Genomic DNA, 25,971 nt, shown 5'->3' on the forward strand with positions numbered 1-25,971 from the left:
AGGCCATAGCAGAGAGCTAGATCAGAAATGGAGCAGCTGGGACTCAAACTGGCTCCCATATGGAATGCCGGTGCTACAGTTGGTGGCTTTACTTGCTATGTCAGAGCACCGGCCTTGGACAGCAGATTTTGCTGCCATTCGCGACACCAGTATCCCATAAGAACACCAGTTCATATCCTGACTGCTCCATTTCTGATCCACCTCTCTGCTAATGCACTTAGGAAACCAAAAGATAATGTCCCAAGGACTTGGAACCCACCCACGCATGTGGGAGACCCAGATAGAGTTCTAGGCTCTTGGCTTCAGCCTAGCCCAGCCATAGCTGTCACCACCATTTGGGGCGTGAACCAGCAGGTGGAAGATCTTTCTCTCTCTCTCTCTCTCCACCTTCCTCACCTTCCTGTAACTCTGCTTCCAAATAAGTAAAAAATAAATCTTGAAAAGAGATTGCTTGTTTTGGACAGTTGACAAAAATAAAACCCATAAAACCACTGTTAAGAACTTTTGATTCTAATAATAGATTACTATTATGTTTCAGGTTTGTTTTTTTTTTAATAAAGATGTTTTTATTTGGAAGGTAGAGTGACAGAGATCTTCAATCTGCTAGTTCGCTCCCCAAATGACCACAATAACAGGAGTTGGACCAGGTCGAAGCCAGAAGCCAGAAGCTTCTTCTTGATCTCCCACATGGGTACAGGGCCCCAGGGACTTAGGCCATCTTCTGATGCTTTTCTTAGTCCACTAGCAGGGAACTAGATCAGAAGAGGAGCAGCTGAGACAAGAACCAAGCACCAAATGGATGCCAGTGCTACAGGTGGTGGCTTACCCATCTGTCACAGTGCTGGCTCCTGTTTCAAAGTGATTTTATTGATATTTATATCTTTCACAAATATTCCATATTTGTGCACCTATCCTAAAAACTTAAAAATGTGTTTCTATGTAGCATAAAGTATGGAAAGGATAGGCTTTGAAGTCAGCTCCAGTTTTGTATTCCTGTTCTACAGTTGTCATAATCCATTTGAGTCGCTACAACCAAATGTTACAGACCTGGAGGCGTTAAATAACAAAGAGTTGTTATATGGAAATTATATTCATATGAGATTTCAACATATAAATTTTAAGGAGACACAAATATTTAGACCAGAGCAGCCATTTACTATTTGATTGACTTAGGCAAATTATTTAGCTGCATGAACTTCAATTTCCTCATTCCATGATATAAATAAAATAACCTTCCTTGCTGTGTTGCAATGTGGTATAACTTACTATCTTTGCCCACCTCTATTCTCCATTAGTGTCCAACCTGTGTAGATAGCATGTATAATATTTTCAAAGGAGGTGCTGGTAGATTTGTGAGTTGATATTTATAATTAAGTAGACATATTTCACTCCCGAGATGTGTGAAATTATCTTTACATTTATTGTTGCTGCTGTCATTCCTTTTTGATTTTAAGGTTTATTCACTTACTTGAAAAGCACAGTTATACAGAGAAGAATAGACACAGAGAGCTCTTACATTTGCTAATTCACTCCCCAATGCCTGCAACAGCCAAGCTGAAGCCAGGAACCAAGAATGTCTTCTGTGTGTCCCACATGGGTGCAAAGACCCAAGTGCTTAGGGCATCTTCTGTGGTTTTTCCCAGTCCGTTAGCAGGAAGCTGGATTGAAGTGGAGTAGCCTGGACATGAACCAGTGTCCATATGAGATGCCAGCTTTGCAGGCTGTGGGTTTACCCACTATGCCACAATGCCGGACCCAACTGCTATCAGAGGAAGCATTTCTTTTTTTTTTCCCCCTTGCTATTCTATTTAATCCCCCATTTCTTGCCTACTTTGCAACTTCATATCTCTTCTGTTTTTTCTTGTATTTTATTCCATAAATTATCATCTTCCTGTTTTTAAATGTTAATTTCTCGTCTCAGACTTCTCTTCTTTTAAAATCTCAAATGTATAGAGCTACCTGATGACTTCTTCGACTACTATATTATATCCTTCACATTGTTTGAAATTGTTTAGTAGTCTCTGTATTTGCTGTTGTCATGCTTCAAGATTTCTTCCAGTTTGGATTTACCCCCACCTCTCTATTCTTCTTTTTTTAATATTACTGCTACTTTCTTGGCCTTAAAATAAAATCTTTCATTCTCCTTGGTTATTGATTATTTCTGATTGATGTTTTTCTTTCTTGAGCATTTCTCTATTTGATATTTTGTATTTGTGCATTGATTTCTTCTCTGATTTTTGTGGTCATTTCTTGGCTTATTTTGTTTTCCCAATTGCCTTATCTTACTAAAAGTAAACATTTCTTAAATTTCTAATCAATTTTTCTTCCCTCTTGTAAATGATCACATCTACCTTCCCCAACTAATTCTTCTCAATAATATTTTTCTCAAATACATACATACAGAATTGATCACTTTGTTGAGCTCCATACTTGAATTACTGTATCACTAGTTGTCTTACCTTTTTTCAGCAGAATTCTCAGTTTTGAAAAAAAGTCTTCACCCTCAAGGGAGACCATGAGGAAGCACCCAGCTCTTGGCTTCAGATCGGCGCAGTGCACCGGCTGTAGCAGCCATTTGGGGGGTGAACCAACGGAAAAAAGACCTTTCTCTATCTCTCTCTCTCTCTCTAACTCTGCCTGTCAGAAAAAAAATTTTTTTTAAAGTCTTATATAAAAGTCAATATATAAAACTGGTTAAAAGGAGGACTGCTATTTTAAGTAAAAGACGGAGGTCTTCTCCATCTCAAATACCATCATCAAACTTTGGAATTTTGCTTGATTCCTTTCTTGTAATTCACCTCAACATCCTGGCTATGCTGGCTTTGTGTCTAGGTTGTCATAAATCTAGTCATTACTACTGTCATTTATCTTTTATTTGTAGTAGTCTCTCTTTTTTAAAAGATTTATTTTAAAATTTTGAAAGGCAGAGTTACGGAAAGATGTAGAGACATAGAAAGAGAAAATTTTCTAGCCGCTGTTTGACTCCCCAAATGGCCACAATGGCTGGAGCTGAGCCCATCTGAAGCCTGGAGCCAGAGTTTCTTCCAGGTCTCCCATGTGGGTGCAGGGGCCTCCTTCACTGCTTTTCCAGGCACATTAGCAGGGAGTGGGACTTGAAGTGGAGCAGCCAGGACTTGAATCAGCACCCAGTCTCTTAACTGATCTTTCTACTTTCTCTCCTATCCCACTGCAGCATAAGTCATCTCCCTTCATCTGCTTGAGCTTCCATTGGATTTTCATTGCAATTAGAACAAATTCCAAATTTATTACTGTGTCCAAAAGGCACTTATGTGATCTGACCTCTGCCTTCCTCTCTGACTTCCTCTTCCAATTTTCTCTCCATGATGTATCCCAACTTAATTGTCATTTCTCGAATATCTTTTTCATATTATTTTCATTTATGATTAATTTGGTCTGCCTGTACTTCTTCCACGCTAGATTTTCTTAACTTGACCTCATCATCCTTTAAGCTGTGGCTCTAATATCCCTTCCTTGGACAGACTCTCATTGATAACCCATATCTTTCCCCTTATCTTTCCCCTTGTTCTAAGTCATTTTCTTCATAGCATTATGAGTTTCTGAGATTATCTTATTTATTTGTTTACCTGTTTATTGTCTCTGTCCCCTTCCACTACAGTATAAACTATCAGACTTTGGATTTTATCTCCCTTGTTTACTACTGTATCATTAATGCTGGTAACAGTACTTAGTATAGTTCACACAGGGGTTCAATAATATAACTTTGGGGTTCCTGGAATATAGTTAAAACAAACAAACAAAATGCCAAAAAAAAAATGCTGAATGAACCACCAGTACTAAATTCAACATGTCTGGACTATGTTCACAATACCTAACCTTTTATAAGCATTCAATAAATATTTGTTCAAAGAATGAATGCACAGAATTCCATCAATTCTCTGTAAATCCTATGCAATCTCTCCCAGGATTGTTATTATCATCCTAGTTTAGTTCTTTATTGCCTTTTGATCATTTAATGTGTTGGTTAAAGAGAGAAAACTATTAATCTATTCCATTCTTTATCACAAATATCAAGTTTAAATTCCTAGAGTTCTGATCCCATTAAATTAGCAGTTCCCATTTCCCTCTAAATTAATACAAATAACTTGTCAGTTAAGACCACTGACATCGTAGTCACTGTGACCTTGTACTCATATTTCCCACCTCCCTAAATAAGCTCTCTACTTTCCTTTTGCTTTCACTTATCTTATTCCTTTCTAAAGCTTTCCCTTCAACTTTCCTTGTGAGACACATAATTATTCTACCAATACTCATTTTAAATACCTCCCACTTCAGTATTCTCTGCTAAATGCAAAAATACTACCTACTCAAAATCATAATGCTTTAATTTTAATCTTTTGTGTTGATTTAAGTATGTTTTGTGAGGGCAGCACTGTCAGGTAGCAGGTTGAGTTGTTGCCTTTGACACTGCCCCTCCCCCCACTTCCAGTCCAGCTCCTTGCTAATGCACCTGGGAAAACAGCAGAGGATGACCCAAGTGCCTGGGCCCCTGCCACACACATAGGATTCCAAGATGGAGTGCTTTGCTTCTGGCCTCTGCCCACCCAGCCTCACACATTGCAGCTCTTTGGGGACTGAACTCATACATGGAAGATCTGCCTCTCTCGCTCTCTAACAGCCTTTCTAATAAATAGATAAAATATTTTTTTAAAAGTGTACTTTGTGATCATTCTAAGGATTACTGTATCTCACCTATCTTGTGTTTTGTATTCCATTACCACAGTATTTCAGATACTGCAGGCAGTAAACATGTCTATTATATTACAGACTTCAGTAACCTACTGAGTAATAGACTGAGTTGGTATTTTTTCCCCGTTGTCATGACTAAGAATTATATTTGTGATCATTATTTACAAGAACAGAAATATGTCAATTTATGTACTTTTTTGTGAGATATAAGACATTGATGTACCTCAGGAACACCAAAAGAGATCCTGGAAAACAAAGTCAATCATGAACCTTCTGAAGGCATTCTGAATAAACAAGTCTCAGTGAGAGCCTGCACATAAATAGTTGGAAAAAAAAAAAAAAAACGCTTGCTTTTGTGCACATAATGCATCAAGAACTACAACTACTAGTAATAGTGTAGAAAATTACATTTTTTAAAGATTATTTATTTACTTAAAAGGCAGAGTTACAGAGAGACAGAGGCAGAGAGAGAGAGGTCTTCCATCTGCTGGTTCACTCCCTAGATGGCCATAACTGCCAGAGCTGCGCCCATCCAAAGCCAGGAGCCAGGTGCTTCTTCCAGGTCTCCCACATGGGTGCAGGGGCCAAGCACTTGGGCCATCTTCTACTGCTTTCCCAGGCCATAGCAGAGAGCTGGATCAGAAGTGGAGCAGCTGGGACTCAAATCGGCACCCATATGGGATGCAGGCACTGCAGTTGGCGGCTTTACCTGCTACGCCACAACGCCAGCCCCTAAAATTACATTCTAATATAGAAATTAAAAATTTGAATGACCTTAAATTGCACATAAATTTAAAGTAGCTTAAACTGTATATAAATTGTACACAAATGAAATATCTAAACACTAAAAAGTAATTGTATTTAAAAAATTTTGAAGCTCAGGATACACATCATTAATGTATATTCTTTTGTAATTTCACCATCAGGCTTCTGTCTTTGGAATACACTTAATCATTCATCTTCCACTCTAAATTGGGAAGCAAAAAAATAAAAATAAAATTTCCTAAAAACACTGACGATTTTTTAAGTTCACAACTTTACCCAAAATTATGTTTGGGCATTTTCTAAAGTCTTTAAGAATGAGTTATTGGCTTTATTTTAATGGATAATTGCAGAAGTACATAGTAAAGGACCTAACATCTGCATTTCTTTTATTTTAAAGCAGAAAAAGAATAAATACCATATCAGTTAATATTGGGTTTTATTTCTCATAGAATCTTATCATTTTTCATGGTGTGAAAAACAATTTATAGTTATTCCTGAGATTCCCACGTTCAGAGAGTGCAAGAGGAAACAGACAAAAATTGATGTTAAAATTGACTCATAGTATTTGATGTTATCTCCAAAAATGCATTGATAATTGAGGCATATTAATTTCTGTCTCTATTGATGGTATAATGAAATCTAATGTTCTATTCTTTATCTTATTCTTGATTACACCTTGCTTGGAAGAGTGAAGTTTGATTTTGATAAGTTTAATTCAAATTTCTGTAATATTATAAGTAATTGAAATTTACATTAATGAAATCTCCCAGAAATTTAAAATTGATTCATAAAGAAACATGCACAAAAATGAAGTGATATGTCCTTTAAAATATTTGGGAAACAGGCATTTTGGCACAGCAGTTATGACACTGTTTGGAACGCTCACACCCCATGCTAGAGTGCCTGGGCTAGGCCCAGCCCTACTCCTGATTCCAGCTTCCTGCTAATATGCTTCATGGAAGGTAGCAGATGATGGCTCAAGAAGTTGGCTCCTTAACACAGGAGAGCTGGATTGAATTCCTAGCTCCTGCCTTTGACCTAGCCTGATGTTGGTTGTTGTGGGCATTTGAGAAGTAAAAATGGAATCTTCCCCTCTGTCTCTGCCTCTCAAATAAATAAACTATTTTTAATTTAAAATATTTGGAGCAACAAGAACAAAATACTTGGATAGTTTTGATATCAAGGTTGTTAATATTTAACTAGTACTCTGTATTCCAATTCATCTTCCTGAAATGAAAATTGTTTTTGACTTTTATAAAATTACATACACAAGCAGACATATATTTAAAACATTTGCATGTGATTGATATGAATATATTATTAGTTCCTTTATTTTTTATTTTTTTTTATTTTTATTTTTTTTTTTAACTTTTATTTAATGCATATAAATTTCCAAAGTACGACTTATGGATTACAATGGCTTCCCCCCAATACCGTCCCTCCCACCCACAACCCTCCCCTTTCCCACTCCCTCTCCCCTTCCATTCACATCAAGATTCATTTTCGATTATCTTAATATACAGAAGATCAGCTTAGTATACATTAAGTAAGGATTTCAACGGTTTGCTCCCACACAGAAACATAAAGTGAAAAATAATAGATGATTTTTTTTAAATGATGATGAAATCAGATCAGACCTATTGTCATGTTTAATCCCAGTGAGAGTCAAGTTGGGAATTGATAATTTCTTCTTCTTTTTTTTTTTTTTTTACAGAGGATCAGTTTAGTATGCATTAAGTAAGGATTTCAACAGTTTGCACCCCCATAGAAACACAAAGTGAAATATATTGTTTGAGTACTCGTTATAGCATTAAATCTCAATGTACAGCACATTAAGGATAGAGATCCTACATGAGGAGTAAGTGCACAGTGACTCCTGTTGTTGACTTTACCAATTGACACTCCTGTCTATGGCATCAGTAATCTCCCTATGCTCCAGTCATGAGTTTCCAAGGCTATGGAAGCCCTCTGAGTTCTCCGACTCTTATCTTGTTTAGACAAGGTCATAGTCAAAGTGGAGGTTCTCTCCTCCCTTCAGAGAAAGGTACCTCCTTCTTTGATGACCTGTTCTTTCCACTGGGATCTCACTCGCAGAGATCTTTTGCCAGAGTGTTTTGGCTTTCCATGCCTGAAATACTCTCATGAGCTTTTCAGCCAGCTCCGAATGCCTTTAGGGCTGATTCTGAGGCCAGAGTGCTATTTAGGACATCTGCCATTCTATGAGTCTGCTGAGTATCTCACTTCCCATGTTGGATCACTCTCCCCTTTATTTACTCCATCAGTTAGCGTTAGCAGGTACTAGACTTGTCTATGTGCTCCCTTTGACTCCCAGTCCCTTCACCATGACCAACTGTGAACTGAAACTGATCACCTGGAACAGTGAGATGGCATTGGTACATGCCACCTCGATGGGATTGAATTGGAATCCCCTGGTATGCTTCCAACTCCACCACTTGGGGCAAGTCAGCCTGAGCATGTCCCAAATTATACATCTCTTCCCTCTCCCATTCCCACCACCATGTTCAACAGGGATCACATTTCAGTTAATTTTCAACACTTAAGAATAACTGTGCATCAATTACAGATCTAAACCAGTCATATTAAGTAGAACAGATAAAAAAACTACTAAGAGGGATAATGTATTTAGTTGTTATTAGTTCCTTTATAAAATTAAATTATTTTTGTTGATTTGTTCAAAGATTTCACAAGTTGAAATATTTGCAAAGACTCATAAAAAACTTCCCAGAATTTAATTTCAGAAAACTTATTTAAGGGCAATCATATCGTGCAGCAGGAAAACTATCACAGTCAAGAAAGCTTCATAGGTCCATGTAACATCCAGGCATAAATGTCCTAAGGTCTTTATTCATCCAGAGACATACTTTGTCTACAGATTAAACCATTAAGATCTAATCTTGGCTTTGGGTGTACCCCAAGCTAAAGTTCCCATCAGAGTTTTTGTTTGTTTGCTGATCTGGTCACATAGCTGTCTAAGCCAGCTGAAAATCAACAGTAAAAAAAAAAAAATCAACTTTGAAGGTTGCCAGGAGATATTCATACTTTAAGCAGCACATCATAAATCCCTCTATTCATAGATTGGCTAAGAGTCAAGACCAGATTTTCTGGCATCCCTAGAGCTTTCCCAGTCCAGCTGTAAATCAGTGCTACAGTACACAGTTCCTGACAACTTAATCTAATAAAAGGCAAGATGATGATGATAGCTACATTTGTATAAAATACAGTAAATTTTTAAAGTACTTGCTTTAAGCTTATTTGAACTTTATTATCATTCAGTGAGTTATATGGGAAGATTACTTTTATTTCCATTTTACAGATTCTGATAGTTATATTCAGTTGATTGATCCAGTTCACATTTTTTGTAGTGGTAAAAGCCAGATCTAGGAAAACGTTATGACTTTTATTCTAGAATTTTCTTTAACATAGCCAGCAGAAATAAATATAAAGAGCCACATTTTCTAACTACCCTGTGGAACAATGAGGGAATGAATGAATATGTATAAAACTACCAGTTATTTTCACTCACAAAACATAGTATTTGTGCTTTAGAGAATATAATAGTTCAAATGCTTTCAGAATATTTTTCCTTTTGTTTATGTATTTGAGAGAGAGAGAGAGAAAAGGTGAGAGAGAGGTTGCTCCCATCTACCAATTCACTGCTCAAATGTGTTTAACAGCCAAGGTGGGGTCAGATGAAAGCCAGGAGCTGGAAACCCTATCTAGGGCTCCCATTTTGGGTGGTAGAAACCCAAGTACTTGTACCGTTGCCTGCTGTCCCCTAGGGTGTGCATTAGCAAGAAGCTGGAGTCAGGTGCGGGAGACAAGTATCAGCCCAGACACCCCAATATGGAATGTGGGTGTCTTAATCAGTAGGCTGAATGCCCTCCTCTGTTCTTCCTTTTGATGGCTTACAAATTAGATCTAAGTACAGTGCCTGATTTTTTTCTTTTATGTAGTTAAGAGATTCTTTTCCAAATGAGTATGAGATGATATATATTTGGAAGAACTGTTCACAAAATTATTATTCTAGGATTCTCTACATATAAACATAAAATTGAGTATATAAGATACTAAATAAAAGCATTAAGATAAAGGTATACTTCTGACTGGTTCTCTCTCTCTCCCTCTCCCTCTTCCTCTCTCCTTTTGCCCTCTTTTCTACTCGTGATAGATTTACTTGTTTACAATGTGCCAGGTTCTGTGCTATCTCCTGAGAGTTTGAAAATAATAAGATTCGATGCTTGCCTTCAATTATTTAACATTCTGTTTTTTAATGAATTTAAAACTCTACAGAGGAGGACTCCTACAGTAGTGATTATAATACAACCATCTGTTATATATTATAAGGATTGGAATTGTAGAGTCTTTTGCCTAAGAGAAGTTAAAGAAACTTAAGATAGGAAAACTTTTGAGGAGTTTGTCAGAAAAAAGAGAAGGAAGTCCAGCTTAATTGAGTGTGTAAAAAAAGAAGCAAGGATGTATTTAGGAAACAATGAGTTAGTAGGCTATTATACTAGGAATATAAATTATCTGGGAGTGAGTTGGCAAAAGATGACATTCGTTAAGGCTAATGACTGGCTTTATTTGCCACATAAATTAATTAGACATAGATTTGTGCCAAAAAAAAAAAGTATGGAATCCAGAAATAATTTTTAAACAGGAATTTTTTTATTATATAACTTTTTTAACATATAAGATATATAGATTAAATTAAAGAGATCAATGGTGGATAATTTTGGAAGTGATGATGGGCTAGTAGTTCAGCCATGGAAGTGAAACTTGATTGTGTAATTGAGAGACAATTTAGAAATATACTCAAGAATATTAGAAATGAAGAAAGAATCTATTATAGAATTTTTGATCATAGCAGGTTACCTAATCCTCCTCCTTGTAATTGGACATGAGGTCTTTAAGACATCTATTATGGTCATGTGAACAGCATTAGGCCACATTACGAGTTAGTAACAAAATAGCTTCCTGACTTTTGTGTTCTCCACATTGCACCTTGCTTTTGTGTCTCCAACAGATTTGTTTTGCCTTGATCATGCTATATGTGAACTTACATTGACATATTTATTTATATTTTAATGGGCACTTGAAAGTACTTTATCTATTTTGACCTGTTGGCAAGCCCATGAAACAAGTAAACGAGAATTATTAAATCTTTTATGAAGGTAAAGACCCAAATTGCCGTGGTTATTCAAAGTTTTATCATCACAACTTACCATCATTTTCTCAATTTTATCATCACAACTTAAATATCTTATTCCTTAAGTTTTTCCCCTTTAAAATATGTAGGATTTTGTAACTGATAGATTCATTTACTGGTTTACATAGTAGATGTACTCCTGAAATTATCTGTAAGGTTAAGGAAGATTTTGCATGCATTGTTGTAAGAAGGGTTTTTTTTCTTTTGTTTTTATTTTGTCATTTGGTGAATCATTTTGTGAGTGAAGAAAGTCGATTTTGTTTAATTTTTTTATAATCTGGGTTTATTTAAAACAAAGCATTTTTTAAATACTAAATCTTAAAAAATATTAGGATCTTTTTTTGGTAGTATATAATAGAGGATTCTGCTATTATCCTAGTTTTTACTTTTTGTAAATTCTTGAGCATATTGGTAAACCTCTATCAACCTCACTCCCCTCCATTTCAGTTTGATATTATAATATTCCTTAATTCACAGTTATTGTGAGTGTTAATTAAGATGATTGCAAACCATTTACAACTGTTCCAAGTTACTCATAATTACGATATAATTAGATATGTATTTCCTGTTGTTTTATAATATATTTCATATTTATGAATACTGTTGGAGTCAAAATTAAATGAAGTAGCATTTACATGTAAACTTTTCATCAGATAGTTCCTTTTAAGTCAAATAGTACTGTTATTTACATTTAAATACATTTAAAGTAGTAAATAAGCAAATGGGGACAGCTCCTCCACTAAAGTAGCCTTTTCCTAAAAATATATGTCCTATATATAATCAATTTGAATATTCTGTGTTCACACTGTTTAATAAGCTCATGCTATTGTTCTAAAATTATTTCCTATGGAGCATCAGAAAGATAATCAAATTTATTAGAATGTTCAAAAACACGAGCTTATGTTGTCCATTATAACCACAGTCTCTGAAGAAAGTATATATTACATTGTCATTGGACTATGTTTTCATTGACTGGATTAAGTGCATAATATATACTTCTGGTGTTCAGAGAATGAAAAGATATTGAAGCTTAGGTTTGTTTTCATAAATTCTGTAATATATATTCAATATTTCTCTAATCATAAATTCACGAAATTATAAACCTAAAAATATGCTACTTGGTGAACAAAAACTTGTGTTAGGTAACTAGTTAAGATGATAAAGTTGTTTTTAATTAAATATATCAAATTATTTCTGTAAAGTATTATTTATCCAAATAAAGTATTTGTGGTTCCTCCTTTGCACCCCTCCCCACTCAGCTATGTTTGTTCCTCTTTACTCTCTCCCACATATATTTTGTTATACTAAATAATAAGGTAATTTTAGAATTTATTCCTCAGATCCATATTTAGATACATAAGAGTTAGTACTGATATTATAAAATGTAGTTGTCTCCTAATTTTTTATACTTTATGGTCTCTGAAAATAATGTTCATTAATTTACTTTCTGCTTTTCAGGAAAGCCAAGTTAGATCTTAGAGTTGCATCAGCAAAAGTGGAAGAGTTAACTAAAGTGACTGAAGATCTTCAGGCACAGATGCAGAAGAAGGTATGTTCCATTTCTAAGACAATTGTAGCTTAATTCTCTATATATTTTATTTTTTATTTATTTTGGATTTTGTGTTAAAGGGAGTTATTAGGAGAAAATTCATTGTTTTATTGCCCCCTAAATGTAAAAATAGGATGCTAAATAATAATATTGGAAACAACTTTATAAAGAACTTTTTATTTCTAGACACCTGAGCCTAATTCAAGAAAACATCCTCATCATCCCTAAGCAGATTAATATAAGATTGTGTTTTGGGAAGGAGGTACCTTTCTCCGAAGGGAGGAGAGAACTTCCACTTTGACTATGACCTTGTCTAAATATGATCAGAGTCAGTGAACTCAGGGGGCTTCCATAGCCTTGGCGACTCATGACAAGAGCCTAGGGTGATTACTGAGGCCATAAACAAGAGTGTCAATTTGTTAAGTCAACAACAGGAGTCACTGTGCACTTACTCCTCATGTAGGATCTCTGTCCTTGATGTGCTGTACATTGTGATTTAATGCTATAACTAGTACTGAAACAATATTTTTCACTTTGTGTTTCTACGTGGGTGCAAACTGTTGAAATCTTTACTTAATATATACTAAACTGATCTTCTGTGTATAAAAGAAATGAAAATGAATCTTGATGTGAATGGAAGGGGAGAGGGAGTGGGAAAGGGGAGGGTTACTGGTGGGAGGGAAGTTATGGGGGTGAGGGGGAGCCATTGTAATCCATAAGCTGTACTTTGGAAATTTATATTCATTAAATAAAAGTTAAAAAAAAAAAAGAAATTATGGGACATGTACTCTCTTAAAAAAAATAACATTGTGTTTTGGTTAATTAGTTATATGTAGATGGAAGAGAAACATTTAATAATGTTTTAATGCTATATTTGAAAATATTCATTAAATAACAAACTCTAGTTCTTTTATATGTAATTGACAAATTTCAGGAGAGTGTCAGCATAGGTCAGGGTTTAGATTTAGGATGAATAAAATTATTAAAAATTCTAGCTTTGGTACTTACTAGCTATATAACTCTAAATCTGGCTTCCTGATCTGGGAAAAACTGATTGTATTTGTGCAATAGTTAGAATCCTTGCATAGATGACAGTTGTAAAAATTGGATAAGTTTATTGTTTTTATTTTAAAACTATTTCAAATAATATAGAAAAGTATAAGGAAGAGTTCCATCAGCACACATAGACTTAAGTTTTTAACATTTTGACATAGTTGCCTCAAAGGTACATATTTTTAAGATTGATATATTTATTTGAGAGGCAGACTGACAGAGAAGGAGAGACACGGGTCTTTTATTTACTAGTTCACTCCTCCAAATGGCTACAGCAGCTAGAATTGAGCCAGACTGAAGCCATAGCGGCCATTTTGGGGGTAAACCAACAGAAGGAAGACCTTTCTCTCTATCTCCCACATGGGTGACTAGGACCCAAGTCATTGGACCATCGTTTGCTGCCTTACCATGTTCATTAGCAGGAAGCTGGATTGGAAGTAGAATAGCCAGGACCAAACCAGTACTCTGATATTGTGTGTGCATATCCTAAGCAGCAGCTTTAACCTGCTGCACCATGGGCCTGCTCTATAAATATTATTTATGCACAAATACATACTATTTTTCAGATGAATGGCTATATTAATATTACAGAGCTTGAGATTCATGACAGAGATCGTAAAATTAAGAAAGAAGGGTAAATTGTGATTTAGGAGATAGAATTCACTGAAGTCAATATTTATAAAAGGATAATTTTTTAAAAACACTGGAAAACACTCCAAAACACAACGATGATAATAAGAGGTAAGAATCATTAGTTTTTAAATGTCCGACATGGTTATCCCAGTTTCCAAAGATACATCTTCAGAAAACAGCAGTTTTATTCGGCTGAAGGTATCCAAGATCAAAGTTTAGAGCTAGAAAAGCACTTGAAAATTTAAAGAAAAATTGACAGCAAAAGAACCACAAAAAAAAAAAAAAATGAGACGCAGCTTCTGAGTATAAATTCTTAGGAAATCCGTGCCGGATAGCCAAACTATGTATATGGCATTAGAGTACAGAGCACAATGAAGTACTCCAAAACAGAAATTTGAGTGAAATCTGCTCTTGGAAAATACATAGATATATTCCTCAAAAAATTCATAAATAAGAAAGGAAGGAGGGCCGGCGCCGCATTCACTAGGCTAATCCTCCGCCTGCGGCGCCCATACTCCGGGTTCTAGTCCCGGTTTGGGCACTGGTTCTGTCCCAGTTGCTCCTCTTCCAGTCCAGCTCTCTGCTGTGGCCCGGGAAGGCAGTGGAGGATGGCCCAAGTGCTTGGGCCCTGCACCCGCATGGGAGACCAGGAGAAGTACCTGCCTCCTGACTTCGGATCAGCTCAGTGCACCGGCCATAGCGGCCATTTTGGGGGTAAACCAACAGAAGGAAGATCTTTCTCTCTATCTCTCTCTCTCACTGTCCAACTCTGCCTATCCAACAAAAAGGAAGGAGGAGGAGGGAAGTGGGGAGAGAGGGTAAAGTAGGAAATATCACTGTGCTCCTAAATCTATATATAAAACACATGAAATTTGTTCACCTATGTAAATTTTTAAAAGAAATAAAAAATAATTATGGAAAATATATATTATGAATAAATATGCATGAATTTCAAAAACTTTATGACAAAATAAATATACCTTTTAATTCCATTTTCCACACACGTTTTGAATTCTTGAAACTAGATATTTGAGTGTACTGCTTTTTAATTTGGACAACTAGAGCAGCAGACAAATGAAATCTTATTTTTTTTATTTTTTATTTTTATTTTTTTTAACTTTTATTTAATGAATATAAATTTCCAAAGTACGATTTATGGATTACAATGGCTTCCCCCCCATAACATCCCTCCCACCCACAACCCTCCCCTTTCCCACTCCCTCTCCCCTTCCATTCACATCAAGATTCATTTTCGATTATCTTAATATACAGAAGATCAGCTTAGTATACATTAAGTAAGGATTTCAACAGTTTGCTCCCACACAGAAACATAAAGTGAAAAATAATAGATGATTTTTTTTTAAATGATGATGAAATCAGATCAGACCTATTGTCATGTTTAATCCCAGTGAGAGTCAAGTTGGGAGTTGATAATTTCTTTTTTTTCTTTTTTTTTTTTTTTACAGAGGATCAGTTTAGTATGCATTAAGTAAAGATTTCAACAGTTTGCACCCCCATAGAAACACAAAGTGAAATATATTGTTTGAGTACTCGTTATAGCATTAAATCTCAATGCACGGCACATTAAGGATAGAGATCCTACATGAGGAGTAAGTGCACAGTGACTCCTGTTGTTGACTTTACCAATTGACACTCCTGTCTATGGCATCAGTAATCTCCCTATGCTCCAGTCATGAGTTTCCAAGGCTATGGAAGCCCTCTGAGTTCTCCGACTCTTATCTTGTTTAGACAAGGTCATAGTCAAAGTGGAGGTTCTTTCCTCCCTTCAGAGAAAGGTACCTCCTTCTTTGAAGACCTGTTCTTTCCACTGGGATCTCACTCACAGAGATCTTTTGCCAGAGTGTCTTGGCTTTCCATGCCTGAAATACTCTCATGGGCTTTTCAGCCAGATCCGAATGCCTTTAGGGCTGATTCTGAGGCCAGAGTGCTATTTAGGACATCTGCCATTCTATGAGTCTGCTGAATATCTCACTTCCCATGTTGGATCACTCTCCCCTTTATTTATTCTATCAGTTAGTGTTAGCAGGTACTAGACTTGTTTATGTGCTCCCTTTGACTCTTAGTCCTTTCATTATGATCAATTGTGAACTGAAATTGATCACTTGGACTAGTGAGATGGCATTGGTACATGCCACCTTGATGGGATTGAATTGGAATCCCCTGGTATGTTTCTAACTCTACCATTTGGGGCAAGTCAGCTTGAGTATGTCCCAAATTATACATCTCTTCCCTCTCTTATTCCCACTCTTATGTTTAACAGGGATCACATTTCAGTTAATTTTCAACACTTAAGAATAACTGTGTGATAATTACAGAATTAAACCAGTCATATTAAGTAGAACAGACAAAAAAACTACTAAGAGGGATAATGTATTAAGTTGTTCATTAACAGTCAGGGCTATGCTGATGGCGAAAATGTGGGGAAAAAGGGACACTAACCCACTGTTGGTGGGAATGCAAACTGGTCAAGCCACTATGGAAGTCAGTCTGGAGATTCCTCAGAAACCTGAAGATAACCCTACCGTTCGACCCAGCCATCCCTCTCCTTGGAATTTACCCAAAGGAATTTAAATTGGCAAACAAAAAAGCGGTCTGCACCCTAATGTTTATTGCAGCTCAATTCACAATAGCTAAGACCTGGAACCAACCTAAATGCCCATCAACGGTAGACTGGATAAAGAAATTATGGGATATGTACTCTTTAGAATACTATACCGCAGTAAGAAACAATGAAATCCAGTCATTTGCAACAAAATGGAGGAATCTGGAACACCTCATGCTCATGCTGAGTGAAATAAGCCAGTCCCAAAGGGACAAATACCATATGTTCTCCCTGATCGGTGACAACTGACTGAACACCAAAAAGGAAACCTGTTGAAGTGAAATGGACACTGTGGGAAACGGTGACTTGATCAGCATAGCCGTGACTGTTAATGAAATCTTATTTTTTAAGTATCAGAGGATAGATCTCAAATCTGGAGGAACAGCTTTACATTATAGGGAATCCCTAGGAGCAAAGAAATCATGGAGGATAAAACTCTACCTCTGCCCAAATCTTGAGTGTCCCTCAAGTTGTGCAGGCCCATGGTCATTCCCTAGAGCACTAGCTATAAAAACAATCATGGAAAGCAATAAGAACGAATCATAGATACCAGCTGCTATGTACTGAGAAGAACAGATTTCAGAGTTCAAATCCAGGTCAGATAATTGCCTGTTTGCACTAAACAAACAAAAACCCATAATCCTCATAAGAACAAAGTAAAATACACCGTAATTACAATGTATTAGTTACATTTTCCAGTTTTCAACCAAAAATTATTAGACTGCAGAGTATGACCTATACTTATGAGAAATGAGGTTGAGGATGGCAGTAGAGGAGAGGTGGTCAAAATAAACTAACTCTTAATGGATCTGCTGTTGGATTTAGCAAGCAAGAGGCCTCAAATTAGCTATTTTATCTTCAAGATAAGGCCAACACTGTGGCACAGTGGGTTAAGCCATTGCCTGAGCATCAGCATCCCATCTGGACATTAATTCATGTCCTGGCTGCTCCACTTCCAATCCAACCCTCTGCTATTGAGCTTGAGAAAGCAACAGATAAAGGAGACCATGTGGGAGCTCCAGAGGAAGCTCCCCTGGCTCCTGGCTTTGGCCTGGCCCAACCCCAGCTGTTTTGGCCATTTGGGAAATGAACCAATAGGTGGAAAATCTCTCTGTCTATTTCTGTCTCTGAACTCCGCCTTTCAAATAAATGATTAAATATTTAAATAAATAAATAAACAAACATCTTCAAGAGGATGCTGACATTATGGCAGATTGGGTTAAACCATCACCTGGGTCTCTGTTATCCCATATGGCACCAGTTCAAGTCATGATTGCTTCACTTCCAGTCCAGCTTTTTGCTAATGTGCCTGGGAAAGCAGTGGAAATGACCCAAGTCCTTTGGCACCTGCATCCACATAGGAGACCCTGATGTAGTTCCAGACTCCTGGCTTCAGCTTAGCCCAGCACAGGCTATTGCGGGCTTTTACGGAGCGAACCAGCAGATGAAAGATCTCTTTCTCTCTGTGTCACTCCCTCTCTCCGTAACTCTTCCTTTCAAATAAATGTGTGACTCTTTTTAAAAATCTTAAAGAAATTAAATAAAAACTTTTTTTAAGGTAAACACTTAATGCTATAAACTTGCCTCTTAATACTGCTTTTGCTGTATCCTACAGATTTTGAAATGTTATATTTTTATTTTTATTTACTTCAAGAAAGTTTTTAATTTCCTTTTTAATTTCTTCAGTGAACTATTGATCATTCAATGTATAATTCCCAAGTTTTTATTAGTGTTCTGTGGTTCTTATTGTTGATTTCTTGGTTTATTCCTTTAAGGTCTAAAAATATACATGACAAGATTTCAGTCTTTTTAAATTTTCAGTGACTTGATTTTTTGCCTAATATGTGGTCTATTCTAGAAAACGTTCCATGTACTGATGAGAAGAATGTGTATGCTATAGCTGTTAGGTGAAATGTCCTGTAATTGTCAGGTCTGTTTGTTTGATAATATGTTTCAACTCCAATGTATATTGATATTCTGTCTGAACATCCTGTTCTTTGATGAGAATGAGAGGCTGAAGTCACCCATTTTTATTGTGTTGGAGACTATCTTTCCCTTTAGATCTAATCATATTTGCTGTAGATATCTGTGTGACCTTGAGTGGGGTACATATATATTTATGATTGTTGTGTCTTCTAGATGAATAGAACCTTTTATCACAATATAATGTCTTTTATCTCTTTTTACAGTTTTTGATGTAAAGTCTGTTTTATCTGATATCAGGATAGCTACACTGGCTTGCTTTTGGTTTTCATTGCCTGGTATATCTTTTTCCATCACTTCACTTTCAGTCTGTGTCTATCTTTGCTTGTGAAGTGGCTTTTTTGCAGTCAGAATACAGTGGGATTGTTGTTTCTTATCCATGAAACTAACTTAAATTTTTTGGTTAGTGAATTTATTCAATTTACATTCAAGATTAGTACTGATAGAAAAGAATTAAGATCTGACATTTTGTTGATTGTATAATAATCCTACCTACTCTGTCAGTGAATCTGGCATTGAGATGTGTTTCATGTTTACTTTTTTTTTTGACAGGCAGAGTGGACAGTGAGAGAGAGAGACAGAGAGAAAGGTCTTCCTTTGCTGTTGGTTCACCCTCCAATGGCCACCACGGCTGGCGCGCTGTGGCCGGCGCACCGCGCTGATCCGATGGCAGGAGCCAGGTGCTTCTCCTGGTCTCCCATGGGGTGCAGGGCCCAAGGACTTGGGCCATCCTCCACTGCACTTCCTGGCCACAGCAGAGAGCTGGCCTGGAAGAGGGGCAACCGGGACAGAATGTGGCACCCCGACCGGGACTAGAACCTAGTGTGCTGGCGCCGCAAGGCGGAGAATTAGCCTAGTGAGCCGCAGCGTCGGCCGTCTCCTTCACTTTTAAAGAATAGCTTTGCTATATATAATCTTCTTGGTTGGAAGGTTTTTTTTTCTTTTAATGTTGAATATATCATCCCATTCTCTTCTGGCCTGTATTGTTTCCACTGAGATGTCTGATGTTAATCTAATTGGTTTTCCTTTATATGTAGCTTGATACTTTTCTCTTACTGTCTTTAGGATTCTTTTCTTGTCTTTAACTTTTGACAATTTGACAACAGTGTGCCATGGGTGGAGATGTAAATTGGTGAAGCCACTGTGGAAAACTATGTGGAGATTTCTTAAAAAACTAGAAATAGATTTGCCAAGTAATACTGCAGTACCACTAACTGGGTATATACCCAAGAGACTTGAACACAGTGTATCAAACAGATACCTGTACCATCATTTTATAGCAACACCGTTCACAGTAGCCAAAATTTGGAACCTACCAAGGTATCCATAATCAGATGAATGATAAAGCACATGGAATATTATACAGCTATAAAAAATGAAATTCTGGCCGGCGCAGTGGCTCAATAAGCTTATCCTCCACCTGTGGCGCTGGCACACCAGGTTCTTGTCCCAGTTGGGGCACTGGATTCTGTCCCAGTTGCTCCTCTTCCAGTCCAGCTCTCTGCTGTTGCCCAGGAGTGCAGTGGAGGATGGCCCAAGTGCTTGGGCCCTGCACCCCATGGGAGACCAGGAGAGGCACCTGGCTCCTGGCTTCAGATCAGCACGGTGCGCCGGCCACAGCTCACCAGCTGCAGCGGCCATTGGAGTGTGAACCAACCATAAAAGAAGACCTTTCTCTCTGTCTCTTTCTCTCTCGCTGTCCACTCTGCCTGTCAAAAAAAAAAAATGAAATTCTACTATTTGCAGCAAAATAGACACACTGGAGGACATCATGTTGAGTGAAATAAACTGGACCTAGCAAAACAAATACTGCATGTTCTCCCTTATATGTGGGAGCTAAAATTAAAAAGAAGAAGAAAGGAAAAAGAAAAAAATGTCTTTGAGGGGCTGGTGCTATGGCTTAGTAGGTTAAGTGTCCACCTTTACTGCAAATATCCCATGGGGCACCAATTCATACTCCTCTTCCAATCCAGTTCTCTGCTAATGGCCTGAGAAAGCAGTGGAAGATGATCCAAGCACATGAGCCCCTGCCACCTACATGGTACACCCAGAAGAAGCTCCTGGCTCCCAGCTTTGGATCATCCCAGCTCCAGCCATTGCAGCCATTTGGGGAGTGAACCACAGGATGAAGGATCTTTCTCTCTGTCTCTCCCTCTCTGTCTGTAACTCTGCTTCTCAAATAAAATATATAGTGGCCAACACTGTGGAATAGTGGGTAAAGCTGCTGCCTACAGTGCCAGCATCTCCCATGGGTTCTGCCTTTCTTTTTTTTTTAACTTTTAATTAGTAAATATAAATTTCCAAAGTACAGTTTATGGATTACAATGGCTTTCCCCCCTATAATTTCCTCCCACTCATACCCCTCCCATCTCCCGCTCCTTCTCCCATTCCATTCACATCAAGATTCATTTTCAATTATCTTTATATACAGAAGATTGATTTAGTATATATTAAGTAAATATTTCATCAGTTTGCACCCACACAGAAACACAAAGTGTAAAATACTGTTTCAGTACTAGTTATAGCATTATTTCACATTGGACAACACATTAAGGACAGATCCCACATGAGAAGTAAGTACACAGTGACTGCTGTTGTTGACTCAACAATTTGACACTCTTGTTTATGGTGTCAATAATCTCCCTTGGGCCGGCGCCACGGCTCACTAGGCTAATCCTCTGCCTAGCGGCGCCGGCACACCAGGTTCTAGTCCCGGTCGGGGCGCCGGATTCTGTCCCGGTTTCCCCTCTTCCAGGCCAGCTCTGTGCTGTGGCCAGGGAGTACAGTGGAGGATGGCCCAGGTGCTTGGGCCCTGCACCCCATGGGAGACCAGGAAAAGCACCTGGCTCCTGGCTTCTGCCATTGGATCAGCACGGTGCGCCGGCCACAGCGCGCCGGCTGCGGCGGCCATTGGAGGGTGAACCAATGGCAAAGGAAGGCCTTTCTCTCTGTCTCTCTCTCTTACTGTCCACTCTGCCTGTCAAAAAATTTAAAAAAATAAAAAAATAAAAAAATAAATTAAAAAAATCTCCCTAGGCTCTAGTCATGAGTTTCCAAGGCTATGGAAGCCTGTTGAGTTCGCCGACTTCGATCTTATTCCAACAGGGTCATAGTCAAAGTGGAAGTTCTCTCCTCCCTTCAGAGAAAGGTACCTCCTTCTTTGATGGCCCCGTTCTTTCCACTGGGATCTCACTCGCAGAGATCTTTCATTTAGGTCTTCTCTTTTTTTTTTTTTTTTTTTTTTCCCAGAGTGTCTTGGCTTTCCATGCCTAAAATACTCTCATGGGCTCTTCAGCCAGATCCGAATGCCTTAAGGGCTGATTCTGAGGCCAGAGTGCTACTTAGGACATCTGCCATTCTATGAGTCAGCTGTGTATCCTGCTTCCCATGTTGGATTGTTCTCTCCCTTTTTGATTCTATCAGCTAGTATTAGCAGACACTAGACTTGTTTGTGTGATCCCTTTGACTCTTAGACCTAACAGTGTGATCAATTGTGAACTGAAATTGATCACTTGGACTAGTGAGATGGCATTGGTACATGCCACCTTGATGGGATTATACTGGGATCCCCTGGCATGATTCTAACTCCACCATTTGGGGCAAGTCCGATTGAGCATGTCCCAAATTGTACATCTCCTCCCTTTCTTATTCCCACTCTTATATTTAACAGGGATCACTTTTCAGTTAAAATTTAAACACCTAAGAATAATTGTGTGTTAATTACAGAGTTCAACCAATAGTACTAGAACAAAAAAAAATACTCAAGGGGATAAAGTATTACATTGTACATCAACAGTCAGCCTTTCAAATAGAATTTTTTTTAATTTCAAATGAAACAGTATGCTAGTGATTAACTTATTTTTAAAGACTGGAATAATATATTTGAATTCCTGAAGGAATAAAATGCTTACCAAGAATTGTATTTCCAGTGAAACTATCCTTTAAAAATGAGACAGAAGATTCCAAGATGACAGATTAGGGAACAACATACTGTGCTAGGCTAGGAATAAATAGTCAAAAAAAAAATAGGAAATACACTCTCAGAGGAGAATTGGAGCTAAAACTGCACTGGAAATCCTATAAGAAGAAGAGGAACACCATGGACCAGTGAGGAGGGTGCAGGAATGCAGCATGGACACAAACACAAGCAATATTGCAGCAGCCAAGAGCCAGAGCGGGTGGCAGCTTGGAGATTGAGTTGAAACTAGACTGCAGCAAACCATGGTGATACAGCTGGAGGAAGAGCATGGCATGAGTCTGGACTGGGGACCTGGGGGTTAGTGGTTGCCCACTGACCCAGTGGAAGTAGAGGGAGCATGTTCCTCCAAAACAGCACTCACTGCCTGGCTGAGAATGAAAAGGTGCCATTTTAGGTTTGGGCAAGAGCTGCGGAAGATTGTGCACACACAGCAACTGGTTGAGATAGAACAACATCTTCTTGACAGTACTGGAGACAATGGCAATAAGAGAGCAACAAGTCAGTGGCTCTTGTGAACATGTATGATCCACAGATTCTAGTGGAGGGAACTATCTGCAGACCCCACTGACTTTGAGCCTGGCTGAGAGATGGCTGGGCAACCACGTAGGACGGTCAAGTGTCCATAGCCTCCCAGAATCAAGAAGCCTAGGCAAAGCTGTCTCAGGGAACATCTGCCTCTCTGTTGACTGGATAGGCTGGCAGGATAGAGAGAAACTTCTGCATCTGTAGGAGCCTTATGTGCTGAGACTGGGGACTTTTTGGTTGCATAAGAAGGTACAGGATGGGGCTAGCACTGTGGTGCAGCAGGTTAAAGCCCTGGCCTGCAGTGTCAGCATCCCATATGGGTGCTGGTTCTAGTCCCAGCTGCTCCTCTTCCAATCCAGCTCTCTGCTATGGCCTGGGAAAGAAGTAGAAGATGGCCCAAGTCCTTGGGCCCCTGCATCCACGTGGCAGACCCGGAGGAAGCTCCTGGCTCCTGGCTTCAGATCGGCACAGCTCCAGCCATTGCGACCATCTGGGGAGTAAACCAGCTGATGGAAGACCTCTCTCTCTGTCTCTACCTCTCTCTGTAACTCTGTCTTTCAAATAAATAAAATAAATCTTTAAAAAAAAAAAAGAAAGAAGTTACAGGGTATAGCTGGGTCTCTGGGCAATCACTGGGTGTAGCTCCACATGTTTGGAGCTTCTTGGTTGCCTACAGCAGGTCATTGCAGCGGGAACTGTGATCACAGTGAGAACTGCACAGATCATTTGTGTGGTCCAGGCAGTTAAAAGATATAGACTGGCTGCATGGATTAAAAAACAAGAACCATCTTTTTGCTGCCTACAGGAAACACATCTCACCAACAAAAGTACATGCAGACTGAAAGTGAAAGAATGGAAAAAGATATTCTGTGCTAACAGAAGCAAAAAAAAAAAAAAAAGGCAAGTGTTGCCATCCTAATATCAGACAAAATGGACTTTACCACATAAAAACTATCAAAAGGGATTAAGAATAGCACTATGTAATGATTACAGGATCAATTCATCAGGAAGATGTGATTATAATAAATGTATATGCACCCAATCACAGGGTGCCTGGCTATTTAAAAGAAATGTTAATGGAATCTAAAGGGAAATATAGACTCCAATACAGTAGTCACAGGGGACTTCCACAACCACTTTAATCAATGGACAGATCAACTAGAAAGAAAATCTACAAGGAAACAACAGAGCTAATCTACACCATAGACCAAATGGACATAACTGATATCTACAGAACTTTTCACCCTACAATTGCAGAACACACATTCTTCTCATCAGCATGGAACTTCTCTAGGATAAACCGTATGCTAGTGCATAAACCCAGTCTCAGCAAATTCAAAAAAATCAAAATCATTCCATGTATCTTCCCTGACCACAATGGCATGAAGCTGGAAATCAACAACTGAAGAATCTCTAGATCATACGCAAGCACATGGAGCTTGAGCAACATGTTCATAGAAGAAATCAATAAATTTCTGGAGACAAATGAAGACGACAGTATATCATGTCAAACCTTATGGGATACAGCAAAAGCAGTGCTAAAAGGGAAATTTATAGCAATTGACACCTACATGAAAAAATAACAAAGAAATAACAAAGATACCATGTAAATGAGCCATCAGTGCATCTCAAGGACCTAGAAAAACAACAAAAAAACAACCACAAGCCAAACCTAAAATTAGTAGGAGGAAAGAACTAATTAAATTAGAGAAGAAATAAGCAAAATTGAAACCAACAAAATATATATAAAAGTTCAGTAAGGGGCCAGCATGTGGCACAGCAGGTTAAATCCCTGGCCTAAAGCGCCAGCATCCCATATGGACGCTGGTTCTAATCCCCACTCCTCCCCTTCCAATCCAGCTCTCTGCTATGGCCTGGGATAGGAGTAGAAGATGGCCCAAGTCGTTGGGCCCCTGCACCCACATGGTAGACCTGGAGGAATCTCCTGGCTCCTGGCTTCAGATCGGCACAGCTCTGACTGTTGCAGCCATCTGGGGAGTGAATCAGTGGATGGAAGACCTCTCTCTCTCTCTCTACCACTCTCTGTAACTCTATCAAATAAATAAAATAAATCTTTAAAAAGAAAAATGATCAATGAAATTAAGAGCTTTTTAAAAAAGAAAAAGAAAAAAATTGATATACCATTTGCACAACTAAGCAAAGAAACAGGGAGAAGACCCAAATCAATATCATCAGAGATGAAAAAGGAAATGTAACAGCAGATAACACAGAAATAAAAAGAATCATCAGGAATTACTACAAAGAGCTGTATACCAACAAATTGGGAAACCTAGAAGAAATGGATAGATTCCTGGACACATACAATCTACGAAAATTGAGTCTCAGACACATATAAAACTTAAACAGACAAATAACCAAGACAGGAATTGAATAAGTAATAAAGAACCTCCCAAAAAAGAAAAACCCTGGATCGGTTGGCTTCACTGCTGAATTCTACAAGACATTTAAAGAAGAACTAATTCCAATTCTTTTCAAGCTATTCAAAACAATTGAAAGAGAGGAAATCCTCCCAAACTCCATCTGTGAAGCCAGCATCACCTTAATTCCTAAACCTGAAAAAGATACGACAGAGAAAGAGAACTTTAGACCAATATCCCTGATGAACATAAATGCAAAAATCCTCAACAAAATATTAACTAATCAAATCCAGCAATACATCAGAAAGATCATTCACCCAGACCAAGTGGGATGTATCCCTGGTATGCAGGGATGGTTCAACATTCACAAATCTGTCAATGTGATACATCACATTAACAAACTGAAGATCAACAACCATATGATTACCTCAATGGATGCAGAGAAACCATTTGATAAAATACACCATCCTTTCATGATGAAAACCTTAAGCAAATTGGGATTCAAATGAACATTTCTCGACACAATCA

The 25,971-nt window shown here is 38.0% G+C and overlaps 1 protein-coding gene across 7 annotated transcripts in view; it reads left to right on the forward strand.

The window, feature by feature from the left end:
* SCLT1 (sodium channel and clathrin linker 1) overlaps positions 1-25,971 on the forward strand; it is a 265,393-nt gene that overhangs the window by 129,904 nt on the left and 109,518 nt on the right. For all 7 annotated transcript variants that reach the window (XR_016211963.1, XR_016211964.1, XM_017347573.4 and 4 more), the window contains one exon: positions 12,179-12,269. Coding sequence is in view for 5 of the 7 variants with exons in the window: in XM_017347573.4 (XP_017203062.3) it covers positions 12,179-12,269 (91 nt within the window). In the remaining 2 variants the exon portion in view is untranslated. The remainder of the gene's footprint in view (positions 1-12,178; positions 12,270-25,971) is intronic.

The sequence above is a fragment of the Oryctolagus cuniculus genome, chromosome 8 (assembly GCF_051225735.1).
Source record: "Oryctolagus cuniculus isolate XC-2025 breed Fujian yellow rabbit chromosome 8, ASM5122573v1, whole genome shotgun sequence".
In the NCBI taxonomy this organism is placed as follows: Eukaryota; Metazoa; Chordata; class Mammalia; order Lagomorpha; family Leporidae; genus Oryctolagus; species Oryctolagus cuniculus.